Source organism: Caloenas nicobarica, chromosome 5, assembly GCF_036013445.1.
Source record: "Caloenas nicobarica isolate bCalNic1 chromosome 5, bCalNic1.hap1, whole genome shotgun sequence".
NCBI lineage: Eukaryota > Metazoa > Chordata > Aves > Columbiformes > Columbidae > Caloenas > Caloenas nicobarica.
Genome location: NC_088249.1, coordinates 10189362 through 10214896, shown reverse-complemented (window position 1 = coordinate 10214896; position 25535 = coordinate 10189362). Strand labels below are relative to the sequence as shown.

At 39.5% G+C, this 25535-nt stretch overlaps 2 protein-coding genes across 8 annotated transcripts in view; one reads left to right on the top strand and one right to left on the bottom strand.

Moving 5' to 3' along the window:
- The window catches only part of KLC1 (kinesin light chain 1), a 42373-nt gene extending 39145 nt beyond the window's left edge, over positions 1 to 3228 (top strand). For 3 of the 5 annotated variants that reach the window (XM_065635215.1, XM_065635213.1, XM_065635214.1), the window contains exons 15-16: positions 1635 to 1701; positions 3101 to 3228. In XM_065635215.1, coding sequence (XP_065491287.1) covers positions 1635 to 1701; positions 3101 to 3166 — 133 coding nt within the window. In that variant the 3' untranslated portion in view covers positions 3167 to 3228. The remainder of the gene's footprint in view (positions 1 to 1634; positions 1702 to 3100) is intronic. The other 2 variants (XM_065635218.1, XM_065635216.1) reach the window with 1 other exon arrangement.
- Positions 3229 to 7985: 4757 nt separating this feature from the next.
- On the bottom strand, positions 7986 to 25426 carry XRCC3 (X-ray repair cross complementing 3). 3 transcript variants are annotated; one of them, XM_065635220.1, is made up of 9 exons: positions 24971 to 25426; positions 24819 to 24874; positions 23659 to 23741; positions 23162 to 23299; positions 21545 to 21757; positions 15024 to 15178; positions 13013 to 13225; positions 10703 to 10749; positions 7986 to 9757 (listed from the first exon to the last, which is right to left on the bottom strand). In XM_065635220.1, the coding sequence occupies exons 3-9, from the start codon at positions 23726 to 23728 to the stop codon at positions 9535 to 9537; spliced, it is 1059 nt and encodes a 352-aa protein (XP_065491292.1). In that variant the 5' UTR covers positions 23729 to 23741; positions 24819 to 24874; positions 24971 to 25426; the 3' UTR covers positions 7986 to 9534. The 3 variants fall into 3 exon arrangements, with proteins under 3 accessions (XP_065491292.1, XP_065491293.1, XP_065491294.1); XM_065635221.1 differs by lacking the exon at positions 24819 to 24874; XM_065635222.1 differs by lacking the exons at positions 23659 to 23741; positions 24819 to 24874.
- Between the last annotated feature and the right edge of the window lie 109 nt (positions 25427 to 25535).

The following is a 25535-nucleotide window of genomic DNA, read 5'->3' as shown; positions in this document are numbered from 1 at the left end:
AACAAACCCACAAACAAAAAATCCAAACAAACAGCCCCCCTAGTATCTTGCATGTGATAACAATTGGGTTTTTTTATTAGCACTGTAGCTAGAGCCTAAAAATATCTGTCTTAAGTTTTACTGATGGCTTTTCTGTTTCCCTGGAATGTTTTCCATAAACCTTTATGCTCTTATTGAGAGTTTTATGTAGTATTTTGTGGTTTACAGATTAACTGACTTCCACATAAAACCTTTGTTGTACATTTCTATGAATAAATGAGAGGTGCATACCATGCATGAGTCCTTGCTTTGTTGTTGCTAACACTCATGTCAAATATTTTAAACTCTGTGCATTCTGGCTCTTGAAATGTTCAAATTTAATGCTAGAAAACCAGTAAGGCTATGATACATGGCAGCTGTTGCCTGTGTTAGTGTTTTGGTTCATTATTCTGCTAAGCCTTTGCTTTACGAAAGCATTTAAACACGAGCTCGACCTTGACTGTAGGTAGTCTTGCTTCAGTAGACAGAAAAACTGGTAAATACCAAATGTGATCTGTATGGATAAACCTTTCCATGTTACTGGAAGGCACTGGAGACTTCGCATCGGCCACTTGTCTCTAAAGCTGTGGGTAGCCCTGCGGGGTTGGGCTCTCATTGTCTGAATAGTATTATCTTCTTATCCTTGTTCAGTACTTTCGGAATAGGCGAAGAGCTGGTGAAAAGTCAAAGTGTGTCTCGTGCATTCTGAGTGATGTACAAACACTGGGATGAGGACACCTGACATTCCTCTTGTAGTCAACATGAGGATGGGAAGCTGAAGGCTGATGTTGAATGTCATTACACACTTGAAAGTATTTTTGTTAAATTTTGTACGTTTGAGAAATGTAAATAAATTAGTAACTCTCATCTCAAACAGCAGTCGGTGTTACAGTTAATGCAGTGATATTTGGACTGTCAGTAGCTCCTCTGTAGGTGATTTATTTTTTTCCTCATCTGTTGCTTTCAATACTGCATCCCTGGGTGGTTGTGAGCGCTGCTCAGAGCAGTGTAAAGCCACAAGCACAGCCAAAGTTAATAGCAGCAACCATCTTATTTCCCTTCACTTTGAAATGTTTAAAATAAAAGACTTTAAAATTCTTTTTGAAATACGTTTCTGGAGACTTACCTACATGAGGCAGAAAGTATTAAACTAACATTTGTTGTAGCTTTTCCAAGTTAAATGCTGCCTATGTGACAAACTTATTCATGTTTCACATTTTTTGTTTCCTAAACTGTCCGAATGTTTTGATGCCTTTGTGAGAAGCTGCATAAAATTGAAACTGAGAATTAGCTGATTAAAAAAAACAATGCTAAGTCAGTGTATTAATTTGATGTGCTTTCAAAAGTGAGATTTTGAGTTGAAATTAAATCAGTTGCCTCAACTGTTGAAGCTCTGAGGAGCTTGGAATTTTGGGGGGCTTGTATGTAATTTAGAACTGAATATAAACCTATTCTAAGTTCTGTAGTTGTCTTTAAGGGTGTCCCTCAGATCAGCTCTGGGGCATTGTTCAAACTCCCGTAACTGCATTGCTCGTTGTTATATTGTGTTTTTAGAGCTGTTAGTTTTCAGCTGTTCTGATGGGTTTATCCTTGCATGTTCACTGTCCTGGTTGCAGCATGAAGCGTGCCAGTTCTCTGAATGTTCTTAACATGGGTGGCAAGGCTACTGAAGATCATTTTCAAGTAAGAAGCCCTACAATATTCTTACAAAAATAGATATCATTAGTAGGGTTTGGGATAAAAAGAATATGATAAATAATAAACCAACAAACTCTCAGTGGTTGGCAAGATCCTACTTAAGTAAAATGTTTAAAGTGTATACTTAAGGCATCGTTTCATAACACTTGAGTGAATTATGCTTAATTTTAAGCAAGTGCTTAAGTCCAACCAGTAAAGAGCATCAGCTTTTAAGATATCAAGCAGTCTCTGCCTCTGGACCCTCTAACTATTTCAGTGGATATGAAACTTTTAATTAAATAACCCCAACCCAAACCAAAACCCCAAACCCAACACCACAAACATGAAACAAGAACTTAAAGCCCCGTTACTAAGTAGTATTTACTTCAGCCCCTCTATTGCAAAGAGCTCAATCATCTCAATTGCTGTACATTTTGAGATTCCCTTAAATGCGACTTCAGTTGTTTCTGAGGTTGTCCAGGACCAGTCTCTAAAAGTTTGTCTGATCTATGTTATGCTTCTGCTAATATAAAACCTCCTTATTTTGCTTAACTGTACATGGTGTGCCCGACTGCGAGTTCCTGTTTCCTGTTTTTACCTAATAAGTCACGGTTTTGTATATTGTCAAATAAGCTGGCAATGTTCTGCGTTCTAAACACTGTTGTGCCTTATACTAACACAGTAACTCCAACTAATTTTAGGAAGATAAAGTCGCTTCTGTATTAACAAAACTGTACATGAGGCTCTTCATCACTGTTTGTCCTAAAGTAGCAAGAAAGCCCAAACTGTTTGGCTCTCATTTTACTGTTGAGTGGCATAAGGTGTCTTAACTCTATTACCTCTAATGAACGTGCTGCAGAGTTTTCTGTGGTGTGAAATGTCCACAAAACTTTGCTCAGGGTGAACTTCAGCCAAAAAAAAAAAAAATCCAGGGTAAAGCATAATTCTTGGCCAAGGTTTTAAACACCATGCCCTGGATGCCCCTAAACTAGGTCCTTAGTATAGAATTGATGGGACTTCCAGAAGAATAATTAATTGTCTGTGTGTATGCTGTAATATGAAAAGTAGTTCTCACTCCTGGTGAACTTTTCTAGTTCACCCACTACAGACACTCATGGCAGTTCCCGTAGATGGGCTCTTGCGTTTCTGGTAAGACTTGGCTCAGAACTGTAATGGGTGTGTGTAACAACCAATAGATCTTTTCAGTTTTGCTAGTTGAAAGTTGGGGGGGAAAAGATGTTTATTAGAATATGGAAAAGTGTTGTCCAGCCCAACGCAAACATGGCCAGTTCTCTGTAGTTCCTCATATTTGCTCCTGTATGTTGAAACTAGTAATTTTGTTTACTTGCTTGAACTATCTGGGCATCTGCTTAATTTGTTCATTTGTTTTTTCCCCTTCACACAGGAACGAAATAATTGTCTGACAGACTCGAGAGCTCTGAGTGTCAGTCATACTGATTTGGCGCATTAAGATTCTTGGACAGAAGCTAGCTAATATTCCTTTGTGAATAAAGAAGCACTGAGACCTTCAAAGCTTTGGTTCCTCATCATTACGAATAGGAACACCTCATTTGTAGATTTTGTTCATTTTTTTCCAATGGACTGCTGTTTTTACTTTTCTAAATAGGGATTATTTTAAACACAGTGGGTAAAAACTCTATAGATATATATTGCTCATTGCACTGCTCCCATTCATGCTACTCGATTTGTCTAATAGATCTGAATATTACAGTAGCCAAAAAAATGTCAAAAATGCAAACATATTTAAAACATACCAAAATGCAAAGATGTCTGAAAATGCAGGCAAAATGAAATGTGTAGCAGTAAATATACACAGTCCTGGAATGACAAAAGGATAAATTTTATGTGCATTACTGTATAAATTCAAATTGAGCATACTGAATTGGTGGGGCTTTCCTTTGCACCACAGATTATTGTAATGTTGGAAACCTTAGCTGGCAAAACAGCACTTAGACCTGGCTTACTTAACCACTAGATTGAGCTATTAAATTTTCCAGAAGAGATGGTTGGCGTTACGTCACATGTAGATAGCATGGATAGCAATACCTGTGACCATAACTTTGATACTTGTTGATATAGATCTTAGGGCACAATATTTGATGGAGATAGGACAGTTCACGTTGACCAGGAGAAATGGAAAATGTTTTGACCTTTACCTTGGACGGTTGACAAATACTGAAGTTTCGGACTGCGACTGTCCCAGGGCAGCTGCTGCTGCTCTTAGGGAAACATCAAGCCTCAGGTTGACTTTCTTTGCTTGTCCACTGGAATTCACGATCCCGTTCTCTGTTTGCTGGGAGTGCTCCAACGTTTCTTTACGCTGATCCCAAATTCCGCCTTTCTCTGTAGCAGCTGCTGACAGACGTGGGCAGCTGCCCGCTGGGCTGTTACGCTGCAGAGTAGCTGCTGTGCAAAGGACCACTTGGATCTGAAGGGCCCTGGCGGATGCACCGGACGGCCAGAAGTGGCAAGCAACTCGTTTGACCACGCACCCGTGTTAAATCTACTTAGGGTTAATGTATATGCTGTCTGTATACAGGACTGCCGCTGGAACTAAGTGTGTATGTTTTTAAGTATTTTATAGACACTAGTATTTCCTTTTGCTTTTCTGTAAAGCTTGTAATTTTGTTTATCTTTTGTAAAAATTCTTATTCATGCGAAGTTTGATGAGAAAGTAAAAAAGCCACCAGTGTGCGTACAAATGTATTTGTGGTCATAGCTGTGAGTTGGAAAATGCTGAACAAAATTAACTTTGGGAAAAGCTGGAATATTAATTCAAGGTTAGCACCAACTGAAGGAGGTAGAACATAGGAACGGAAGCAAGTTTTAGTATTTGAACAGGCTGTGAAGAGTCATTAGAATTAGTACTTTGTAGAAGTATTTGACTGGCTTTGCAGCTGGTTTTAAGTTATGTTACAACACCCGGTGCAAAAAGCTGTATGTGTAATGCACTTGCCTACGTTTACCAGGAGGTACCTTATTAGCATCTCTTTAAAGAAAGCTGCATCTGGTGCACCTGCTATAAAGACAGTTTAGAAACGGTGAGATATGATGCTGCTAATATGTAGAAGTTTTAGCACATAGTGCAATTCATTAATGAACTCAAGCAAGAACAGATTGTTGCTCGGTTATCTTAACAATATATACTCATATAATGTAGACTCTTGAGTTTTAATCTTTTTATTAAGAGCTTTTTATATAAAAATATACATAATATATATACTTTTTTTTCCCCTAAAGCAAAGCATGTTGTGTGCACCCATTGGCGAGCTGGGTTCTGTGCAGAAGGCCAGGCTGAGCTGGCCCCATGCAGCTGTTCTGCAGAGCTCCAGGGGGGAAAACTCTGACCTCCAAAAACCCACACAGCTCTTTTGGGCACAGAACTTAAGTAACAAGGAAGTACCTAAAAGAAACTGAAGAATGTGCTTTCTACATTCATATTTCTGCTTTGAAGGAAAATTATTCTTGCAGCCTCTCAAAAAAACCCACAAAACCCAAACAACTTGTGTAAATAGCAGTAAAACATTTAACCGTGCCAGATTACACTGTACATTAAGTTTTAAAAATGTAAGCCCATGATGATAGTGAGGAAATTTTCTCATGCAGGATCTTACTGTTGGTGGCATTACTAGTCCTGTGCTTTTAAACGTTTTAAACCTTTATATTGTATTTTAAAGTGTGTTTGAAAGATTAAGTTGTTGAGCCACTGCATATTAAACAATTCTTATATTTAAAAGGTTATTTTTTTCAGAGAAGAAACAGATTTCAAGACTTCTATAATTCATAAATCCCCAAGAATGGTGACCGAGTCATTACAGCTATGAGCCAATTAGCTGTTTGCAGTTTCAGAGAAACTTGTAAGAAATTTAAGGTCAACCTTCCTATTGTTTGCATCACGAATGAAGTACGTTCAGGACATGGTTTGTATACATTTAAATTTCAAGTGGGCTTCTCAGTTGGCTTTTATGTGAGAATTTATTTCTGAATTCCCTTTCCAGTTGTAGCTCCCAGTTCGCATAAAGTGTAAACCCAAAATCCCTAATTGTGTAGCTCTGGGATGTCTTCACTATCAAACTAAATCAACAGCTCTGAAACAGAAAACTAGAAAACACCTTCAAAATTGACAGACATCTTGTTAGCACTATGAAGGCTGCAGTTTTCCTGTTTTGTTTGTAATCCAGCACGTTTGTCCTTGCTCAGCATTGTAAGGGTGAACTTCATTAAAAAGGTAATGATGCCTCCGGTTGGGGCAGTTCCTCCGGATTCTCCTGTGAGTGGGGGTGCAGAGTCAGCTCAGGTCCATTCATGGAATTGTTGCTGATAGAAAGTGCCTGTTTGTCCTTCTGTCTGTCTGGCTGTGTGCTAGTCTTGAGATAGGTCGGTAATACTTGGTCTCGAGTTTAGAGCTTATTAAGTATTATTATAAAATGTAACTGTTTCATGGTTTGCTCCTTTTAGAGGAGGAATAACTGAACTATTGCTGTGATGATTGTGCTTGCAGTCCTGCAGTGACAGAACACAGCACTTCACCAATGGGACAGCAGTTGGACGTGTTATCTGGAGTCTGTACCTTTTCTTAAACATCCCCCAAGCCCTCCTGAATGGTAGTAAATTATAACAGTTTTGAGCTTGAGAAGCACTTGTGCTTAAATCGTACCATTTGAATCCAGTAATTTTGAAAATGGTGTGGTTCTGTTGTAAATACGTAGTAAAAGGGGGGGTGCAGTGCTTTGTTGAACGTGTGTTTACAATACTTGATGAGTTCAAGTTAATTTAGTTTTTGTTATGCAGGTCATGTATTTTGTCTGAAAGCTGCTAAAAGAACTGCATTTTTGGTAATGTTAGCCTGTATTGAGAGAATAAATGTTAAAAGATGTGATGTTGTGAAGTTTACAGTTTTGTTGTAGCAACTTTACATGGTCACAGAGAAGTATTGGTAGAAACATTGGCGCTTTTTTTCTTAATAGTTTAGAATTGAGGGAAATCTTGAACATCATCTACATTTGATTATTTTCCTCTCCCAAACCACTCACAATAGTCTCAGCACACTGAATAGTTAAGATAAATATTTTAAAAAACAAACCACCAAAAGCCCAAAACAACAAGGCAAGAAGCAAAACTCGGTGCTGCCACCTGATAGAGGTTGAAAGACTTGAGCTGTTGAGAAGATACTTACAGTGAAATTGCAAAACTGTTCTTTAGTTATGGCTGCTTTTAAATAATTAAAGAACCATACACAGTTGGAAGTTCATTTAACGCTCCAGCTGCATCAGAACACTTGGAGCTGCTCATAACAGTTGTGCTGGCACACACAATTGAGAGCGACCAACAATGGCATAGGGCTGGAACAAGCAGAGCGAAGTAGCTTTTAAAACCAGATCAGCCCTCAGGCTCCCTGTATTTATACTCGAGTCAGAACTCAAGCATGGAAAGTTACCGAGTCCTTAGTTTTAAATTCGGTAGTTGAAGCTTTATACAGCAGTGGTGCTGAGTTACAGTGTAATTAGGCCAGATGAGTTCTGTGCAATCAGGAATGGGATTTTCTGTTTTCTAGGTCCTGGTTTAAAAAAGCAAAACCAAACCCCAGCAACAGCAGAAGCAGAAAACCATTTGTAATGCCAATGTGTCAGTCTTGAGGAAAACTTTCCCCCCTGCCCTGATATGTGGATTTCACATTTGATTTAAAAAAATAATAAACCTTCCAAGGTTGGCTTTAAGATGCTGCATTTTATCTCCACATGTAGTTAACTGCTTGTCACAGCTATGGACAAAATCCTGTTCAGAGTTTAACTGTTTGTCTTACCCCATAAAACTTTGTTGAAAAGAAACTTCCATAAATGTTACTTGTAACAAATAGTCATTCACTGTGATTTCACCAAGAAACTTGTAATGAGATTGTTCAGTGCGTTTTACTACATCTGTTTTGTTAATAGTTCAGTTGTGAAAATTCTTTGTCTTCACCAAGCTCAAATCTATTTGGTTCTACTTTTCCAAATCAATGCTTCCAGAACCTTATGTGCTCTCTCTGCTCAAAAGGCCTCTTTAAATACATCACATATCTGTAGATTAATTTGAAACTGTTTAAGTTTCTTAAGTGTCATTTAATGTTTCTTTTCAAAGTGTAGGAAAATATTTAAATGTTGTCTTACAGGATAAGAGATGATATACTTAATACATTCTAGAATGCAAATCTTCTTTGTAAAAATTACTTCCATCTTTCCTGTATAGAAACAAATCTCAGTTGTGAAACCCAAAGACGAATAAAGCTATATAAAGGGAAGGTTCTTAAATTGCATTTATTAAAATGTAAGCATGTTTCAGCACTTTTGACACAAGGCCTCAAAGAGAGCAGATGCTTTGTTCAGTCTTCCTGAAGGTTTGTACCCCCAAATCTCTACTAATCTCACACAAACAACATTCTAGATTTCTGACTGTAGATGTAACTGAAAGGGTAGAAATTGCAGATGAACATTCAGCTGCAGCGAGTTACTGACTTGAGTGTGAGCTGGGAGTCAGTTGCATTTTAGATGTTCAGGGTTTGTGTGATGATGAGCCACAACTGTGCTGTAACATTCTCAGATTTAAGCTGCCAGCTGGACAGTTAAATAAAAAAAACTGTGAGCAATGACAGGAAGACTTGCTCAGGTAAGATGTTACTTAAATTTGCTGGTAAAAGTGTTTTTCACCATGTAAACTGTGACTTTGGTTACAGACCCATCTGTGACTTTAACATTTACGTCTCATTCCTGCAAGCAGTGAGGCTGCAAAAAGAACTATCGACATACTACAAAAATGAGCCTTAAGACCCGTACCACACTGTACTGAGTGTGGTTCCCAGCGAGCCAACTCCTGGGGCTGGAGCTGGACTGGGAGGAGGCGCTACATCTATCTGTGGCTTCCTTTTTAATCAGTAGAATATCACGAGCAACGTATTGGCTAAAGTTCCCATGGCACATAAACAAGCCAAGAATGGAGGAGAAAATTTAATTAGTTTCATTAAAATTGTTAGGAAGGAGGCATGAGACACAAAGATTTGAAGACAGAGGTGGCCAGGCCTCTGAGGTATGGCACACACTGCTTAGAAACAGGCAAACAGAACAAGGGATCAGCTTGGTTTGTTCTTTTTTAAATGGAAAAGGCTAAAGAGGCTTTTGCTCTGAGGGGAAGGAACCATTTACAAAACATCTGTAGAAGTTCTTTGAAACTGGATATGCCCATATAGTACAAAAGCAGTACAACTTTAATTCTTACAGTAAGATGTTAAATCTATCTCTCTGGCATTTTTATTTTAGTCCTAATATTAATTACAAGTGATTTTAAAATAGGATAATTGCTTTGCGACAAAGCTGCTTTATGTTATTTCTGAGGTCCTATAGCTAGAAGAATGGCTCTACGTAGTGGCATCACGAGGAGCAGAAACACTATCAGGTGACATCAACCGCTTGACTTTGAGCCCCCTTTGAGTCTGGGACCAGAGAGGTAAAACAATGGCAGTAAATGCCAGTTCTAGATTAGCATGGTGTTAACACACCATTAGAAATCAGGTCTCCAGTAATATGGGTTTTGCCACATCACTCCTCATTGTGCAGCCTCCACCTGCCCCCAGCTTTCCTCTGCTTCAGAATCCTGCCCGCAGGAGGAAAAGCTGATCAACAGATACCCAAGGATAAAAAGATCTTCTTTCATGATGTAGACAAGGCTTAATGTAGTCATATCACTGTTTTCTCTCCTCTAGGAAGAATTTCGTTTACTAATAAATCCTTCCTGAAGCAAAGCAGTTTTGATTTTTGGAGCACAATGCTTTACTATGCAAAAGATTTATCTTATTCCTTTTACACCTTCCAATTTAACTGTATAGTAGCAAAAGGATGGAGGGAGATGAGGAGCAAAAACTACTCTTAAAGTCCTCACACTTCCAGTGTGGTGTGACACAAGTCCAGATGATTGTTCAGGCAGTGACAGCCGGCTGACCATCAATCTCATTAGCAGCTGATTTGCCCAGGTTATTCCAAGTGCTGGAGAGACTCCGTTATCCACCGCACTACAAAGCAAGCATTACAGATTTCTGCATGTATGAATTTAGTATGAAATATCTTGATTTTTGCTGTAACAAATAGGTCTTCGAAGACAGAGATTCCAGAGTATGCTCACAAAACAATATACTAGGTTCTCTCTACACCAAGGTAACAAATGGAAGAGAAGTGCTTCGGTACAGAATGATTCAGTCATTTTTCCAACTCTCTCTGTCCTGGGGGTCCCCTCTTGGGACAGGAAAACAGCAACAGAAAAATGGTTGAACTTTTGAAGCGTGTCCCTGTTGGCCATGGATTCCATTCAAAGGTATATTTAGAAATGTTGGGTGGATCCAACACTGCATATGTATTATTTTCAACCCAAAGTTTAATTTTTTTTTCCTGTAAAAGAATTACAAGATAACCAGGGAAAAAAAAGTGAACCTTATCCTTGTTTTGTGTCTGTTTCCAAATCTGGAGGACATAACTCACTTCTTGCAAAAACACATTTATGTAGCATCTCACTTATCTAGGAAATCAAGACTATAGTTAGGATTCAAACAGCAAATACGTATGTTTGAATCCTGTTAGTATCTTCTTAAGCAACTAACAAAACCAATCAATAGGGTTTGGTTGCTACATTTTTTTAAGCAAACAGAAAATGCACTCAGTTATATCAGAGACAAAAAGAGATGAAAAAATACTTTTATGTAAGCAAGTACATGAGCCATTAATTCCAAGGATTTTTTTTCCCCCTTAACCTGCTGATTAGGGAATACCACATAAGTGTGTGTGACAGTTTCCTCCACTTTACAGCACATTGGTTATTGCTGATCTCCAGCAAACACAGCATTGCTGGGCAAGCACACCACTCCTCTTGACACACTCTGGCAGTTTATATCAGAGTTACAAAAAATACAGTGGATAACGCTGCTGCGTGTGACATTGTTACATTTCTGTTGTGCACGACTTACCTACAGCCGCACTGAACAGCTTCCGACTCGCTCACTGCATCGGTCACCTAAAGCAGAAAAACCATGTTAAGTAGACCTCTAGTTATGCATTTGTTTTTAGCAAGCAGGAGAGCAGGGAAAGGAACAGAGCCAAGAAAACCAGTTATTGGAACACATATTAAGCCGAGTTCGAAAACTCTTATTCTTTCAAGGCAAATTAAAAGGGAGTTGCAAAGTATAATCTTAGTTTACAGTGCTACAGGCTACTTAGGATATAACTTATACAAATTTAACTACTACTGGATGCTTAATTTGGAAAACAAAAAGGAAACCTTTTGAAAGGTCTCCTATATTAAAAAACTGTTCCAATGCTGTATCTGTAAACAAAAGGTACTGAAGCCCAAATCTCCAAAAGGTGTCCTGTTCTCAATTATTTCACTACATTTGAAGGGATAAACTGCTTAATGGAGCAGTTTGCCTTCGACTACAACCTAGAACAACCCACACCTCTTGACTCCCTTTATGGTCTTTTAATGTCATGATTCTTCCACACAAGTTCTTCACAAAGTACAGCAAACAAAGTTATAGGTACTTCTCTAAATATAATGTACAGAATAGATTACGGTCATAATCTTCCTCAATGCTACTATATTCGCAGCTCATGTCTGTAACTATGGATAGAGCTGCCTTCCCTTGGAAAACAGTCCTGAAGGACCCTTTGGAGCAGACATAGTCAGAAACGACCAGTGTTGTCACTGAGCATCAGGCAGGAACCTCATCCACTGTGAGCCAGCACCAGGGCGACGCTCCCCTCACGGGACGGCAGACCTAAGCACCTCTCTTCAACCGCTCTTTCCCCCCTCACGCTGAACCGTTCCAAGGTAGAGACCGCAGACATCTAGACTTGTCTTAACCCTTAACAATCTTCTTTTGCGTGCTAGATGGGTCCTCAAAATGCCCAGGAAAAAGGCAGACAGCCTTTTCCAAGTGCCCTTGCTCAGTATCCCAGAAGCCAGCCAAGGAACTTGACTCCATTGGCTGGGTTCACAGTGTAAATGCTGAAACACATACGCCTCTGCTTGACAAAGAGCAAAATCCAAGCCACGCTTCCCGAGGAGAACAAGTTGTCTCTACTAATGCCAAAATTCAAAAAGCAGTTACAGGAAATCTCGGTTTCCCTTAAAAGCGAGCTGATCCTATGAAAGACTATGTAAAAAAAAAGTTGGCTAAAAAAGTTAGAGTAACTTGAGGCTGAAATTTAAATATTACTGAACCTTAATGGGAATCTTAGTGAAAATAAAAACACTGTGCATGCCTGAAAGCTGCTCAAATTACTGCTGTATATGTCTTCCAATACACTCCCTTCCAGTTACGGCAGTAAGTGCAAGGTTTTACACACTGCCCGTTCTGTAGTTCCAGAACTTCTCCTAGGGAACAGAAACAAATCAAGTAACGGTTCACTTGATATTTCTGCAACCTCTTTCTTCCTGATAGAAAATTCTTGTTTGTGACTTCCCAAGTTCAACTTTTCTCCCTACCCCTTTTTCTTCTGCTGTGAGAAGGAAACCTCGGGGCTGAGCGCTGATTAGTTTGCCGGAAGGTCCTTTGGGAAAGGAGGGTTCCCAGCAGGGACCTGCCAGAGCATTCACCTGCCCTTTCTGAGGCCGCATTCCAAGTGCGAATGCTTCACCTCCAGCATTCACGTGCTCCTTCAATTTGTGATCAGCCTACGAGCAGTGGCACCTCGCTGCTACAGGAGAGGAGTACTGTCCTGTCTGGTTTTCTCAAAAGAATATTCTTTTTGACTAGTATCATTGTGGCCTTTTTTTGGTTCAGCTCGAGTCAGCCTGCATGCGTGGTACCGCTTCAGTAATATCTCAGCAGCTACACAAAAATGCTGCACTTCACAAAAATGCTGCAAAGTCCCTGGTGTTTCGCTGTCCCCTGTACACGTGGACTATAACTGCGTGGGGTTCCCAGCGCAATCCTGCTGGCGATGGCTTTTGAAGCTGGTGTTAGGGAAAAATTCTGTTCTTTTTAGTTTGATGCTCTGTGCAGTTGCTGTACATATCTGTTTTCGTTAGCTTTAATGGACAACCTTTGGGAACATTAACGGTCTATAAAAGCTTAAATGATATTCTTAAGCTTCAAGAAGTTAAAATTTACTAGTTTAAAGTATACAAGTTTAAGGAAACTTCAGTTTCCATCAGTCATTAATACTCGGTTGACAGTATTAAATAAAATACTAATAAATCTGCATATACAGATTTCCCTGTCCCAGCCATTTATTAAATGATCCCTACAAAATGAGAAGCAATTTTGATGTCATACCTGATTAATGCACATTATCGGAGTCCTGAATCTCATGCTTAAACTGTGAAGCTGTGCTCCAAATGTCTGCAAATACCGAGCCTTCCTGACAGAATCTGAAACTCCAAATTCGCAGCGAAATAAAGCAGCAATGGAGTCTATGACCACCAACCGCACCATGCCTCTTGCGAGCAGCAGGGAAATCCTTTTGGTAATGCAGTTGTGAAAGGTCTCCTACCACAAAATAAAATCAAATAACTCCATTTGTCAAATCAAGATATTAAATACAGATCTCATCGCTGAAACACAAGCTGATGGAATTTCTAATCATAAAGCAAGTTTGTGGATCTTTAAGTCTCACCAGTAACTAACAAATATTTTGTAGGGTGCAACTTCTATCACATAAGAATAATCATATTAGTCAGATGAAAGGTCCTTGTAGCCCAGTATTTTGTCTCTAACAGTGTTGTCTACAGCAGCTGAGGAGAAAGGAGAACGAGCTCACAGTGATAATTTCAGCTTCTGGGCATCAGAAATGTCAATGTTGGCAAAAAAAGCAGCGAAGTGAGACTCACAGTTCTTCCGATTGGTGCCATGTTTTACACCTAAATAGAGGTTCACAGTTAACAGCTTAATATGCATCCAAAATTACATGCATCTTCCAGCATTACACAGCTTTTAAAATTAAATTGCAGTTCTCAAATCTGAATTACAGTAAGATCTGTTCTACTAAATGAGCTGCTTTTTACAAAACAAATAATATTATAATATCAAAGGGGTTTATTTGTTTGTGGGTTGTGGGTTTTTGGGTTTTTTGTGTTGTTTTTTTTTTTTAACTGAGGGGAAAAATTACTCTGAAGACTATATGACTGCTTTCCTTTCTGGGAAACGGATTTTTTTTGTTTCACTTACAGTATGTGTACAGGAAACTATGTTGCACTTCAAACACTTCAGCGTTTGTATGTGGTCCTTCTGTTTGTACACTTTTCAAGTGAATTGACAAACAACTGGATTCTTCAAAATTAAGCAAGTAAAAAAAGATTTGATGTGAAAGAAAATACGGACCATCATGATTTAGGTTTCTACTTCAGTTGCTATAAGCTGCCTATCTCCATACAGCAAAGCATTTTATGTATATGGATACATACACATACACACAAACTGAATCTATACATTGCAATATATGAATTGTAATAATCTATCGTGCAGTTGCTGGACTTACCAGTGAGTGTTGTGCTTTACTTTTAAGGCATTTTAGAGAGAGGTACATACTACTACAGGGTGACTCTCTCCTTTTTGCAATAACATACTCCGTAGCTTCCAGAAACTACGATTAGAACTTTAATTATTTCCAATGAAAGGGACATGGAAAAGGTCGCTTAGCTCCTGCCTGGGCCACACAGTGAATGAACAGCAAGCACAGTAACCTACAAGATCTTCCTACACTTGCAAAATATGATTAAAAAAACTCAACAATTCGAATGATTTAGCAAGTGCTACTTTCAAACCTCAGAGAAAACGGAACTTCTGATGTTCTATCAATAAAGAGCATATTCATGGCTACTTAAAAAACGCACAAAAATGGGTTTACGAGGCCTGAATACAGTACTGGAGTTTGTGTCTTTTCCCCTCCAGTCCTACTACGACACAGGCAGAGGGGCAAGACAGTCACACTGCTTTGATTATGTCACCTTTTGCATATATATTTATATCCTGTCTCCAAGCTCAAAGAAGATCTCCCTAGGAGATGCAGTAAAACTAGTAGAAATAAATTTATTACATTTTGATACACATAATGACTTAAAAAAATCCACTACGTGATTGATTCTAAATAATATTAATATTTATCTTTTAATATATTTCCCTGCAACAGACAACTCTCTACCAGCAAATTGCAGAGATTAAGAAGTATTCATTATAGATCTTAGTTCACTTTTAGCCTTTTGAAAGGTCTCCTATATTAAAAAAAAACCCTGTAGTTACTGGATTACAGTGCAATAATTAGTCATTCTTGATTTGTGCTACTACTTACTAGGTCTGCTGCATGCTCAACAAAAATACTGTTTCCAAATTTGATCTTCTGTACGATTTCAGCTGGAACATCTGCACGCAGCTTATGTTGTTGATCTATGAGTTGTTGCAAACGTTTACTTGGGAATACATCTTCTGTACAAATGTAGACAGCGCCTATAATCAAGGAAATTACCTCTATTACAACAGGGCTCTTACAAACATAGTTTTCTTAACAGCACATAAACAATGTATTCTGCACTCAAAAGCTAGAGATATGTACCTGGAAATTCATGTTACTTCTTTTTGCAGCCAGATTGGATCAATGATGAACAACAAAAAGCAACTCCTATGACTTTCCTATAGTTTCCAGGCGCCTTTTTTGGTGCCTGCTGACACAACTGGATTTTTGTACCCTCCACTAGGTGACACTCGTTTCTCACAGCTGCAGAACACCTCACCGCCTAACTCACGTGGTTCCAAGTATTACCGTTTATCCAACCCAAAAGTAGAGCAACAATGCATAGATTCCCAGTTTTGGTCAGCAATCCGAAACACAGCACTATACTATAGAGAAAATTAACTATTAATATCTCAGCCCAAACCAGTACAACTAGTATTTTGATTAATTGCACTCGCTCTTTTCAAATTTCTTGGCTTTAAATTTACACACGGAGGGGTACTTGTTGCCACAATTTGTAAGCCGGTTTAAAGAGGATCACTCATCTAACCTCAGTCCAATTAACTCTTCCTGAAAATAGTAGATTAAATAAAAAGCATTATAGTTCAATCACATTACTGCAAGTGATGTCTGTATATTTTTTTGTAAAAAACTGTTAAGTGTTATTGCAGAACGAGCCAGAATTATCAGCTAATACTTATAGGGTTACATCTGAAGATTAAGTGCACTCACTGCAGTGGTTGATGCTGCTAAGAGAGGTTGGCAGCTGACGCGCTTGGCAACACGAGACATCCAGAATATTTCCACCCCAACAGTCTACCCCTAATCTGACTCTTCAGGGAGCAGAAAGTCCCATTTCCAGATGCAACTGGATATATATTCCAGTTATATACTTTCCAGAATATAATCCATATATTCTCTATATATTCCACCCTAAAAAATAGTAAACTATATCCAATAGCAGAAACGGAAAGCTCTTGGGACTGGATCAAGGGAAAATTAATGGTTACTTTATCAATAAAAATATTCTGCTGATGGACACCTGTATAATACGGGGTATTGAATTCTGAGAATCTTCTATATAAGACAAAGATGAGCCTAAGCCTGATTTTCTTTAAGATGAAGCTTGTGTCTTCAGCTTAACTCTCTCAAGCTCCACTGTAAATTCTTATAGAAATCACCCTACTTCACGTATGAAACTTTAAAAAAAAAAATTCCAATACACAGTCTTATTTTTAAATACTCAGAAAGCTGTCAGGTAAAGCCAAAAAATTTATCCATGTCCACTAACTTAAAAAATTGCCTTTGATAGGTGAGAATTAAAGACCTTCCTCAATTATTAATACATGGAAAAATGCTTCATCATCAGCCACACCTTCCATAAGAGGTACTGAAATGTTTCCACAACTTCTGTTTCCATTCAACCTAATAACAGGCCCAAATTATACTTTGACTCCTTTTTAATTTCCGTGGCCTTGGCAGCCAACAGCATTTATCACTAGAATATTCGGTCTCCATTCTTAAATCCCCGATTTCATTACGTACATTGTACACAGTTATGTCAGAGGGAACAGAGGGTTGTCAGCAGTTCACGACATTTGACAGTGAATAAGGACAATAAATATTAGTGATCAGAGCAGTCATGATCTGATCACAATTCACAAACTACAACATACAAAAAACCTAAGAAGTTGAACCGTTAATATTTTCTGTACTTTTCCCCACTTTTTTTGTTCTAGCATTAGAGTGGATGGAATTCGGGATTTTAAACTGTGGGCATAAATGCTGTCTTTGGTAACTACGACAACTGAAGTCATATGCAATACTGGAGACACAAATGAGTACGTATACAAATTCCCGTCAGCACAGGAGGAGAATAGAAAAAGAGAAAACGAGTCCACAGTTACTTGAATCCATTAAGTTTACAGTGATATCAGCAGCTTGTTGAATACTATGTGAGCTGGTATTAAGCTCAGGTGAAGAAAACACAGTAAATATCACTTACCTGACTACAGCTCTTTAAATAGCTAGTTATTAAACGGTTAATTAGGTGAACCTTAACTTTCTTGACTGTTTCCCCAGGTTAATTTCTCCTGATTGGACTAATTTTCATATCACTCTCCAACTTGACAGCGATGGCTGAATATCAAATAGGTGGGTGAGTATCTTAGCCAAGGGCAGTTCATGCATTGCCAGTCTGACCTGCAGTTTCGCAATTTCTAAAAAGCCAGTAAGTCAAGAAAAATTTCTAATCAGAAATTCGACATTATGTAAAACTGGCACCAATACTCACCCAGATAAGCCAACTAAGTCTTGCAACACTTACACCACAAAACTGAAAATCATTATGGTGCAAACCGAAACCCGAGCAAACAAATGAAGAAAATACACCATTATACGAGCTTATTTCAGCCCATGCAGTTTCTGAATTTCACACTAACAAAAGCTACACTGACTTGTGTTAGCAGAGTAACTTAACAGTTCCTAAAGAAAAACACTTCTCAACTACCATTCTTTTTCATGGCTGAATTGCGCAATGTTGCCTTATTCTTAAACAGGAATTTCTTTACCTTGAATATTGGCTTACAGAGAAATCATCTGCTTTCTAAAAAATCTGGCCTGCCTGAAGCACTACGTCCCTTGTTCTCTCCTTCATTTACTTAAAAAGGATGGAATGTCCGTTACTTGAGACTTCACGGTGGTTGTTTTTTTCAAATGCAGATTTGCATTTCTAGAACAGATAGATTGGTGCTCCATTGATTAGATAATTGTATTTTGATCCAGAGCTATTGCAACATTCAAGACATTTCAAAACAGAAAACCTGATAAACTTGCTAAAAAAATATATTTTTTCCAAAATTACCTTATCTGGAGAAAAAGAAATGTAAAATTCTCCTAAAGATGACTTTGCAGATAATTTCAGCGCAGTAATAAGAACAGTAATAGGAACAAATATAACCCAAAAGCGGAACAATATGAAATGATCCAGCAATCTTACTGTATTACAAACATATATGCAATTGTGGCCCAGTTTCATGTCAATACTTGATGAAAACAGGCAAACGAGGTAACCCTACAGCTGTAGTACTTGTAGGCAAGAAAGAACAGCTTGAGAAGCAAAAATCTGGTCCTCTCTGCTCCACTGGTCCAGCGACCTAGATTTAAAATTCTTGATCAACAGATATACACTATCCTATTTGTAAAATTGTGAAGCAATTTTAATGTTCAAGTGAACACAGTTTTGGTGGGGGGGTTTTTGTGTTGTTTTGTTGTTGCTGGTTGTTTGGGTTTTGGTTTTGGTTTGGTTTTAGTGGAACACTTGTAAGAGAAAGATCAAGAAGATTAATTCCTTTTCAAGAGCAGTTCTACTTCATAGGCTACTTTCTGCCTCAGTTTAGTTTTGTAAATACCAACATTCAGTCACCCGCCAATCTTCTGCTCTGCTGCAATGCTTCTTTGACACCAGTTACATTCACTACAGCAGACAGTGTACTCTGAGTACATAACTGGTCCATTTGTCCTTCTCCATAACATACAGCAAGACAACCCTAATATTTTTCTTCTGCTGATTTTGAAAAACAACTATGTAATTTCCATCTCGAACTTTAAGAAAGTTAAGCCACCTAAAATATATCGGATGAACTTTGCCTCAGCTTCAAATGTGAGATTCACAGTACAATGAGAATAGCACGCTCTCCGACTGGACCTTCACTGAACTTCTTCGGCTTTTGTTTGTGCTTCTCAGTTTGAAGCACAGTGAAACATTTGATTAAGGAGAATACACACCTGTGCATTAAAAATACAGGAGGTGCTTCATAGCAAAGGTACACGGGCTAGAAGAGATTGACAAATAACCAAACTTGATGCCTAGTTATGAGGCAAAAGCACTTAATATTCACATATCTTTGAAGATAAGTGAATTGTCATAACCTAAATAAAAAGAGGAGACTAGCACAACACAAACAGAAAAGGCTCTGGCATTGTGCTGTTTACAGTTTATGAGGAAGCTGCCAACACTGACAAGTCAGGAGTCAGAGCAGTCATCGCTTTTAAGAAAGAAGCTGAGAGACGCTCTGAAGAAGTCAGTCGTCCTCAGTGATCCTATAAGCATCTGTCCTCACAGGTCTACAAAAACCAAAGAGAAATCAGATATTTCACCAAATCCCAGTGCTTTACTGATATTTAGGCTGATAAAAGTGCTATGCTGGTTGTTGACCAAAAGCCATCCCAAAACCAGACAGACATTAAAAAAAACCCCAAATCACTAAAAAACCCTCAAAGGACAAAATTTGAGTCCTATGAATATAATCTGTCATGCACCAAACCAGGCTGTTACCAAGAATCGGTAGGAAACATCTTTTTCCAATTCAGAATATGGATATGAATTTGTCACATTATATTCATGTATTACTCATGAATATGGGCATATAAAATAAATTCAGCCAACGTGTGACTGACCATAACTGACATTCTTAGAAAGGCAGAAAGAAAACCTTGAGGCAAAGGATGCCCTATTTTCTTTGTTTGCTGCCAACCTCCTAGAACTGGGAATCGTAAACAAGATTAGCACTAAGTCAAATGAAGTAAATACACAATAAATCTATACTGTTTAAAGAAACATATTTCAATATCACCTCCTAAGTGGAGGGAAGTTCTAGCATTAAAAACAAAAAACCTAATCCGTCATAATTTAAATAATTAGCAAAGTTTTAGCACTGAGATTAATCTTCTATTGGTAGTACTAGACTTCTGCGATAGTTACTAAGCATTGTTGTTCTCCACAAGCTTCCTAAAGAATAAAACTCCTCATACCTAACATAAGCTTTTCATCCTTGTATTTCTCGTAAGAAACTCAACACAACCCTTATTTGCAGACTGCAGAGATATCAAGTTTCATTTTCTATGTGCTATGCAAACAGTATCTGCTGCTACGACTGTATTCAGTCTAACGTATGGCCAGATACCACACTGAGAGTTAAAAACTGCAGGAATGAGGACTCTCCCACTCCCTTAGCTCTCCAGCTCCTCAAGCAGGATATTTCTGCCTTCTGTACCTTCAAGATCCTCAAAAAGTTCTGTCCTCTCAGCCCTTCCGAAATGCTCTGGTCTCTCACGGGAGCACTGATAAGATGGACGTTCTGTCCTGTCTTCGGTAAAATGCTTTGGAGTGGGTAGATGGGGAACACGGGCACGACAAAGTGATTGTAATGGCACCAAGTGCTGGGTGCATAAGAAACAAAAACCATCTTCAAACACAAATAATGAAAAGACTTGCCATTTTGTAGCCCTACAAGGAAGACTGTGGTCTGACACAAACAACACCTGCGTCTGTACTCCACTCTGGTTTGTTCCTTTCTTTCAACATAAATTGGGAGAAATAAAACGTATTTCCATTCAAACTATTCGCAGCAGTTGGCAGCAACACATGTAGGAATCAAATAAAATATATTTGCTTCTGCTCTGAATTATGATGTAACTTAAAGCAAAGCTATGCAAGCCGCAGGCTAATTACTGCCCTTTAAGCAAGATCTTCATTTGGACATTCCATGATTTTTCCACATGGGTGGATATAGTACAAGAAATAATTAAGTTTGCCCACAACAAACCACTGAGCTGCCAAATTAAAGCCAGTGTGGCATGCAAGGAAGAGCAAGATCAGAGCCAAAGCACACCTAAGGCAGACTACCAGGACACTGAATTCTCAGAAGTGGCATGAGTTTCCTCCCTTTCTAAGACAGCATATAATACTTTAAAAAAAGAAAAATTAGGAGTTGGATTAATGTGACAGATGGTTAAAGAAAACATACTCTAATTGAAGAATAAAGCTACTTTGGCAAAACCAGGAAAATTGCAGGTACAAGAGAATGTTAGCTTTCCTCGATTAGATTTCCATCAGTTTTACTCTGTAAATTGCTTCAATTATTGTTATCAAACTAAATATTTTTTTAAATCTGAAACCCCCAACGAGGGAATATATACCATATACCCGAGATGTTTGTGGAAAATTATCTGATAAGCTGCTTTGTTGTGGTTGTTACCTGAAGAGTCAATAAGTACTTAAGACAGCAACGCTTTTCATATATTGTTTGCATGTGTCTGGTTGAACCCACAGTGGCAGGCAGGTAAACAACAGCCAATGGTAATTTTGTATTAAATGATGTTGTGATGTAGGGCACGTGCACAGCTTGCTTTTCTCCCTGTAAAGATGCAGGACTAACTAACGTGCTTATCACTAATGCTACTGCAGAAGGGTAAGACACGTGCTGAATACATGCATCTATTTCAATGCACTGATGATGTTCTTTAAGACCGTATATTCCTCCAAACAGCAAATTAACCAATATTTACATTTCAGTACTTACCGGACTCTAATCCACCGTATTTGTAAGGATACTGTACACAAAGGCACAGCTGTAAACTGATCTGAGTCTTCCCAGACGAACTTTCCCCAGCGAGCTCAGTGATTCCCACCAAAGGAATGCCACCTTTTAACAAGGCATCTAGTACTGAACATCCCAGGCTCAGCTTCTGCTGCTGGGAGGTGAGATGATCTTTATCTTGGTAGAGCTGAAGTGCTGCAGAGTTTTGGAATTTTTTTAATGATTAAAAAGAAAAAAAAAAAAGTTTAATTTAGTATCTTTTAAACACAAAATGACAGAAAATAGAGGCTGTATATCAGGTTTATTTCTACAAGGCATGCTTTCTTTATTGGTTAGCAGGTCAAGAGAGGTTCTCCTTCCCCTCTACTCTGCCCCGGTGAGACCACATCTGGAACATTGTGTCCAGTGCTGGGCCCCTCAGTTCCAGAAGGACAGGGAACTGCTGGAGCGAGTCCAGCATAAGGCAACAAAGATGATTAAGGGAGTGGAGCATCTCCCTTATGAAGAAAGGCTGAGGGAGCTGGGGCTCTTTAGCTTGGAGGAGACTGAGGGGTGACCTCATTAATGTTTATAAATATGTAAAGGGTGAGTGTCATGAGGATGGAGCCAGGCTCTTCTCGGTGACAACCAATGATAAGACAAGGGGCAATGGGTATAAACTGGAACACAGGAGGTTCCACTTAAATATGAGAAGAAACTTCTTCCCAGTGCGGGTGACAGACACTGGAACAGGCTGCCCAGGAGGGTTGTGGAGGCTCCTTCTCTGGAGACATTCAAACCCGCCTGGACACCTTCCTGTGCAACCTCATCTGGGTGTTCCTGCTCCAGTGGGGGGATTGCACTAGATGATCTTTTGAGGTCCCTTCCAATCCCTAACATTCTGTGATTTATAGGAGATCTTTCTAATTCGTCCTGGTCTTCCGAACCACAGGGCCTACTAACTGAATGCCTGTTCAAAAACTGATAGTTTACACCCAGCCCTTTACTCCTCTCAAACTCTTTGTCCTCTCTCAGCCTCTAAGGAGTCTCCATGGAAAGCTACACTCTGGGCAAACATTGCCAGTGAGGTTCAAGCACAGCAGTTACTGAAATGGAAAGCTATAGCAGGCTGTGAAACAGCGTACCAGGCATCCAGGCCAAGGCCTGGAGATACACACAAATCTCAAACGGAGCCGTCATGGAGCATTTGAACAGGAGGAGATATCAGGTTTGAAGCTATTAGACTTGGTTTGGAATGAGATATTTATATCAAATCAGTTTATAAAGTTTATAATAAGTTTTTCAATTACTCTTAGTCCAAAAGTGAGAGGGAATCGTTTTTACCTCTAATCAGGTTTTCCAGGCAGGAGAATCATTCTGTGCTCTTTCAAGCAGGCTTCACCCTGAGGAATTACACCCATCCACTTCCATCTACCTTCAAGGTCTCAGAGGAGCTGCCCCTAGGGTAGTTAAATGATTCCCTACAGCATAACAAAACCACTTGCCTTTTCATTTCCAGAATCCTATTACTGCGTCGATGAGGAGCCAAAACCGTATTTTCTCACAGTGATAGTATTTGGGGATTTAAATAGAAGAGGTTTTTTGTATTGACTATATTACCTGTAAGCATGCTATTTCTCCTCAGCGTGAGAGAGACTGTTTTCAGTAAGCACTGTACATCCGCACTGGATAGTTTCATCAATCTTTGCAAGTCTGCTCCAGAAAGATTTAAAATCTCTTTAACTGATTTTATGTCAGCTGAAATTAGAAAAATATTTATAAATAGATGGATTACAGTCTTATGCATAAAAGAAAATGTGTTCCCACTTTCTACTACTCATGTACTTAAAGTTTATATACACTGTGTTCTTGTAAGCTGGGCCGGCAAGACTTACTTCAAGTGTATCAACACATGCTATAAAATTGTTTGGAAATTTATTACTGGAGAATAAGGAAAAGCCATCACTTATAATTAATCAAAAAACTTGCCTAGGAAACAATTACAGTTCTAAAATGTTACTGTACATCTGTATGCTTACACCCACAAACACACAATTACGTAAAGGAAGAAACTATGGTGACAGATCTATTAAAGAGACATTGGTAAATTAAGTTACCTTTCTTAAGGGCAGAAATTACTTTAGGGTTCAAGTCAAACTGGTCCCAGTCCATTTCCTGATACAGCATTGGGGTGAATTACCTGTTATTAAAGTGGCCTTTGTCAGATATACACATAACAAAAAAATTAGTGTCATTCAATTTGAAAAGTTGGTAAGGATATTATTTTTTATTTTTCTAACAGTATATTTATCAGTTATCTTAGAAAAATACCAATGACTCGGGACATTGGCAGAAGTCTTCTCAGATGGCTGTTTACATATATGCTATTAAAGGGTTCAACTAATAATATTGCAGTTAAGAATTAGTAGTAATTTTAATTCCTTGTAATTCTGCAGAGTGCTTTTGATCTGGACTGAATTTCATACATACGTTGGATACTTATTTCGATCCTGCCACTCTTTACATGAGCTTTTCATTTTCAAATAGAAAAAAAGATCTCATGCACGTGCAATTTAGAACAATTCAGGACTACTCATACATTGGCTAGCCAAATATATTCTGATCAGCTAGAAGCAAATTTAGTATTAGAACATTCAAATCAGTTTGTTACCTATAACAACATCGAACACTCTTTAATAGTTTGCTCTAGAACACCACAGTTTAGTGCTACAGCTGCCTAGGAGAGCACTGTGGGGTTTGTCACTGTTATTCAGACCACTGCTGGAGAGAGTCCAGCACAGCCACGACGATGCTGAAGGGAGTGGAGCATCTCCCGTGTGAGGAGAGGCTGAGGGAGCTGGGGCTCTTGAGCTTGGAGAAGAGGAGACTGAGGGGTGACCTCATTAATGTTTATAACTATGTAAAGGGTGGGTGTCATGAGGATGGAGCCAGGCTCTTCTCGGTGACAACCAATGATAGGACAAGGGGCAATGGGTACAAACTGGAACACAAGAGGTTCCACTTAAATATGAGAAGAAACTTCTTCCCAGTGCGGGTGACAGACACTGGAACAGGCTGCCCAGGGGGGTTGTGGAGGCTCCTTCTCTGGAGACATTCAAAACCTGCCTGGACGCCTCCTGTGTAACCTCATCTGGGTGTTCCTGCTCCAGCAGGGGGATTGCACTAGATGAGCTTTTGAGGTCCCTTCCAATCCCTGACATTCTGTGATTCTGTTAGGAAGGATTGCAGCAGACACATAACAGTTATATAATAATACACGACTTAATGAGCCATCCCTTTTTCAGCGTGGGGGAGGAGAGGTTGCCATGGATCCTGGTAACAGAACAAACGCAGAAGAAGAAACAGTTATTTTTTAAGCAACACCTACTTAAAGCAACATTCCGACAAGAGTTAGAAGTCAGAACTTACCGAAACTGATCATGGCGGCCTCTGCCTGGGAGGGCTCCGAGCATCCCGGGCAGTGCGGCCTCACGGGAACCTTCGGCGCGGGCAGCAGAGGGACACGGCCGGACCAGCAGGGACGCACCGCTTCACCGCCCCCAGCCCCGCTACGAACGGCGGCCAGAGCCGCCGCAGGAGCCTGTAGCCAATGGGCGAGCAGCTTGCCTCTGACGTCGATGGCTGCAAACCAATCAGAAGTCCCCAAAGCGACAAGTACGGACAGCTCCGGCAGGACAGCCAATAGCAGGGCGCTGCTCAAGAAGCGGGCGGGGCGCTTGTCGCTCCGGTAATGATCTCTTCGGCGGTGGCACAAGCGGCTCGGTGGGCCCCTCAGGGCGGGCGCTACCTTAGCAGCCGTGGAGCCTCCGCGGAGTCGCTCAAGGCCGCGGCCAGCGGAGCCCGCCCCGCTGATCTGCTATCACATGTCCTCGAACGCGGAATACGGGGCGTAAATGAGGCGCGCACACCCTTCGTTTCCGGGTTGCGGGGTCGGTAATTCCTGTTGCGCATGCGCCTCGAGCGCCTGAAGGAG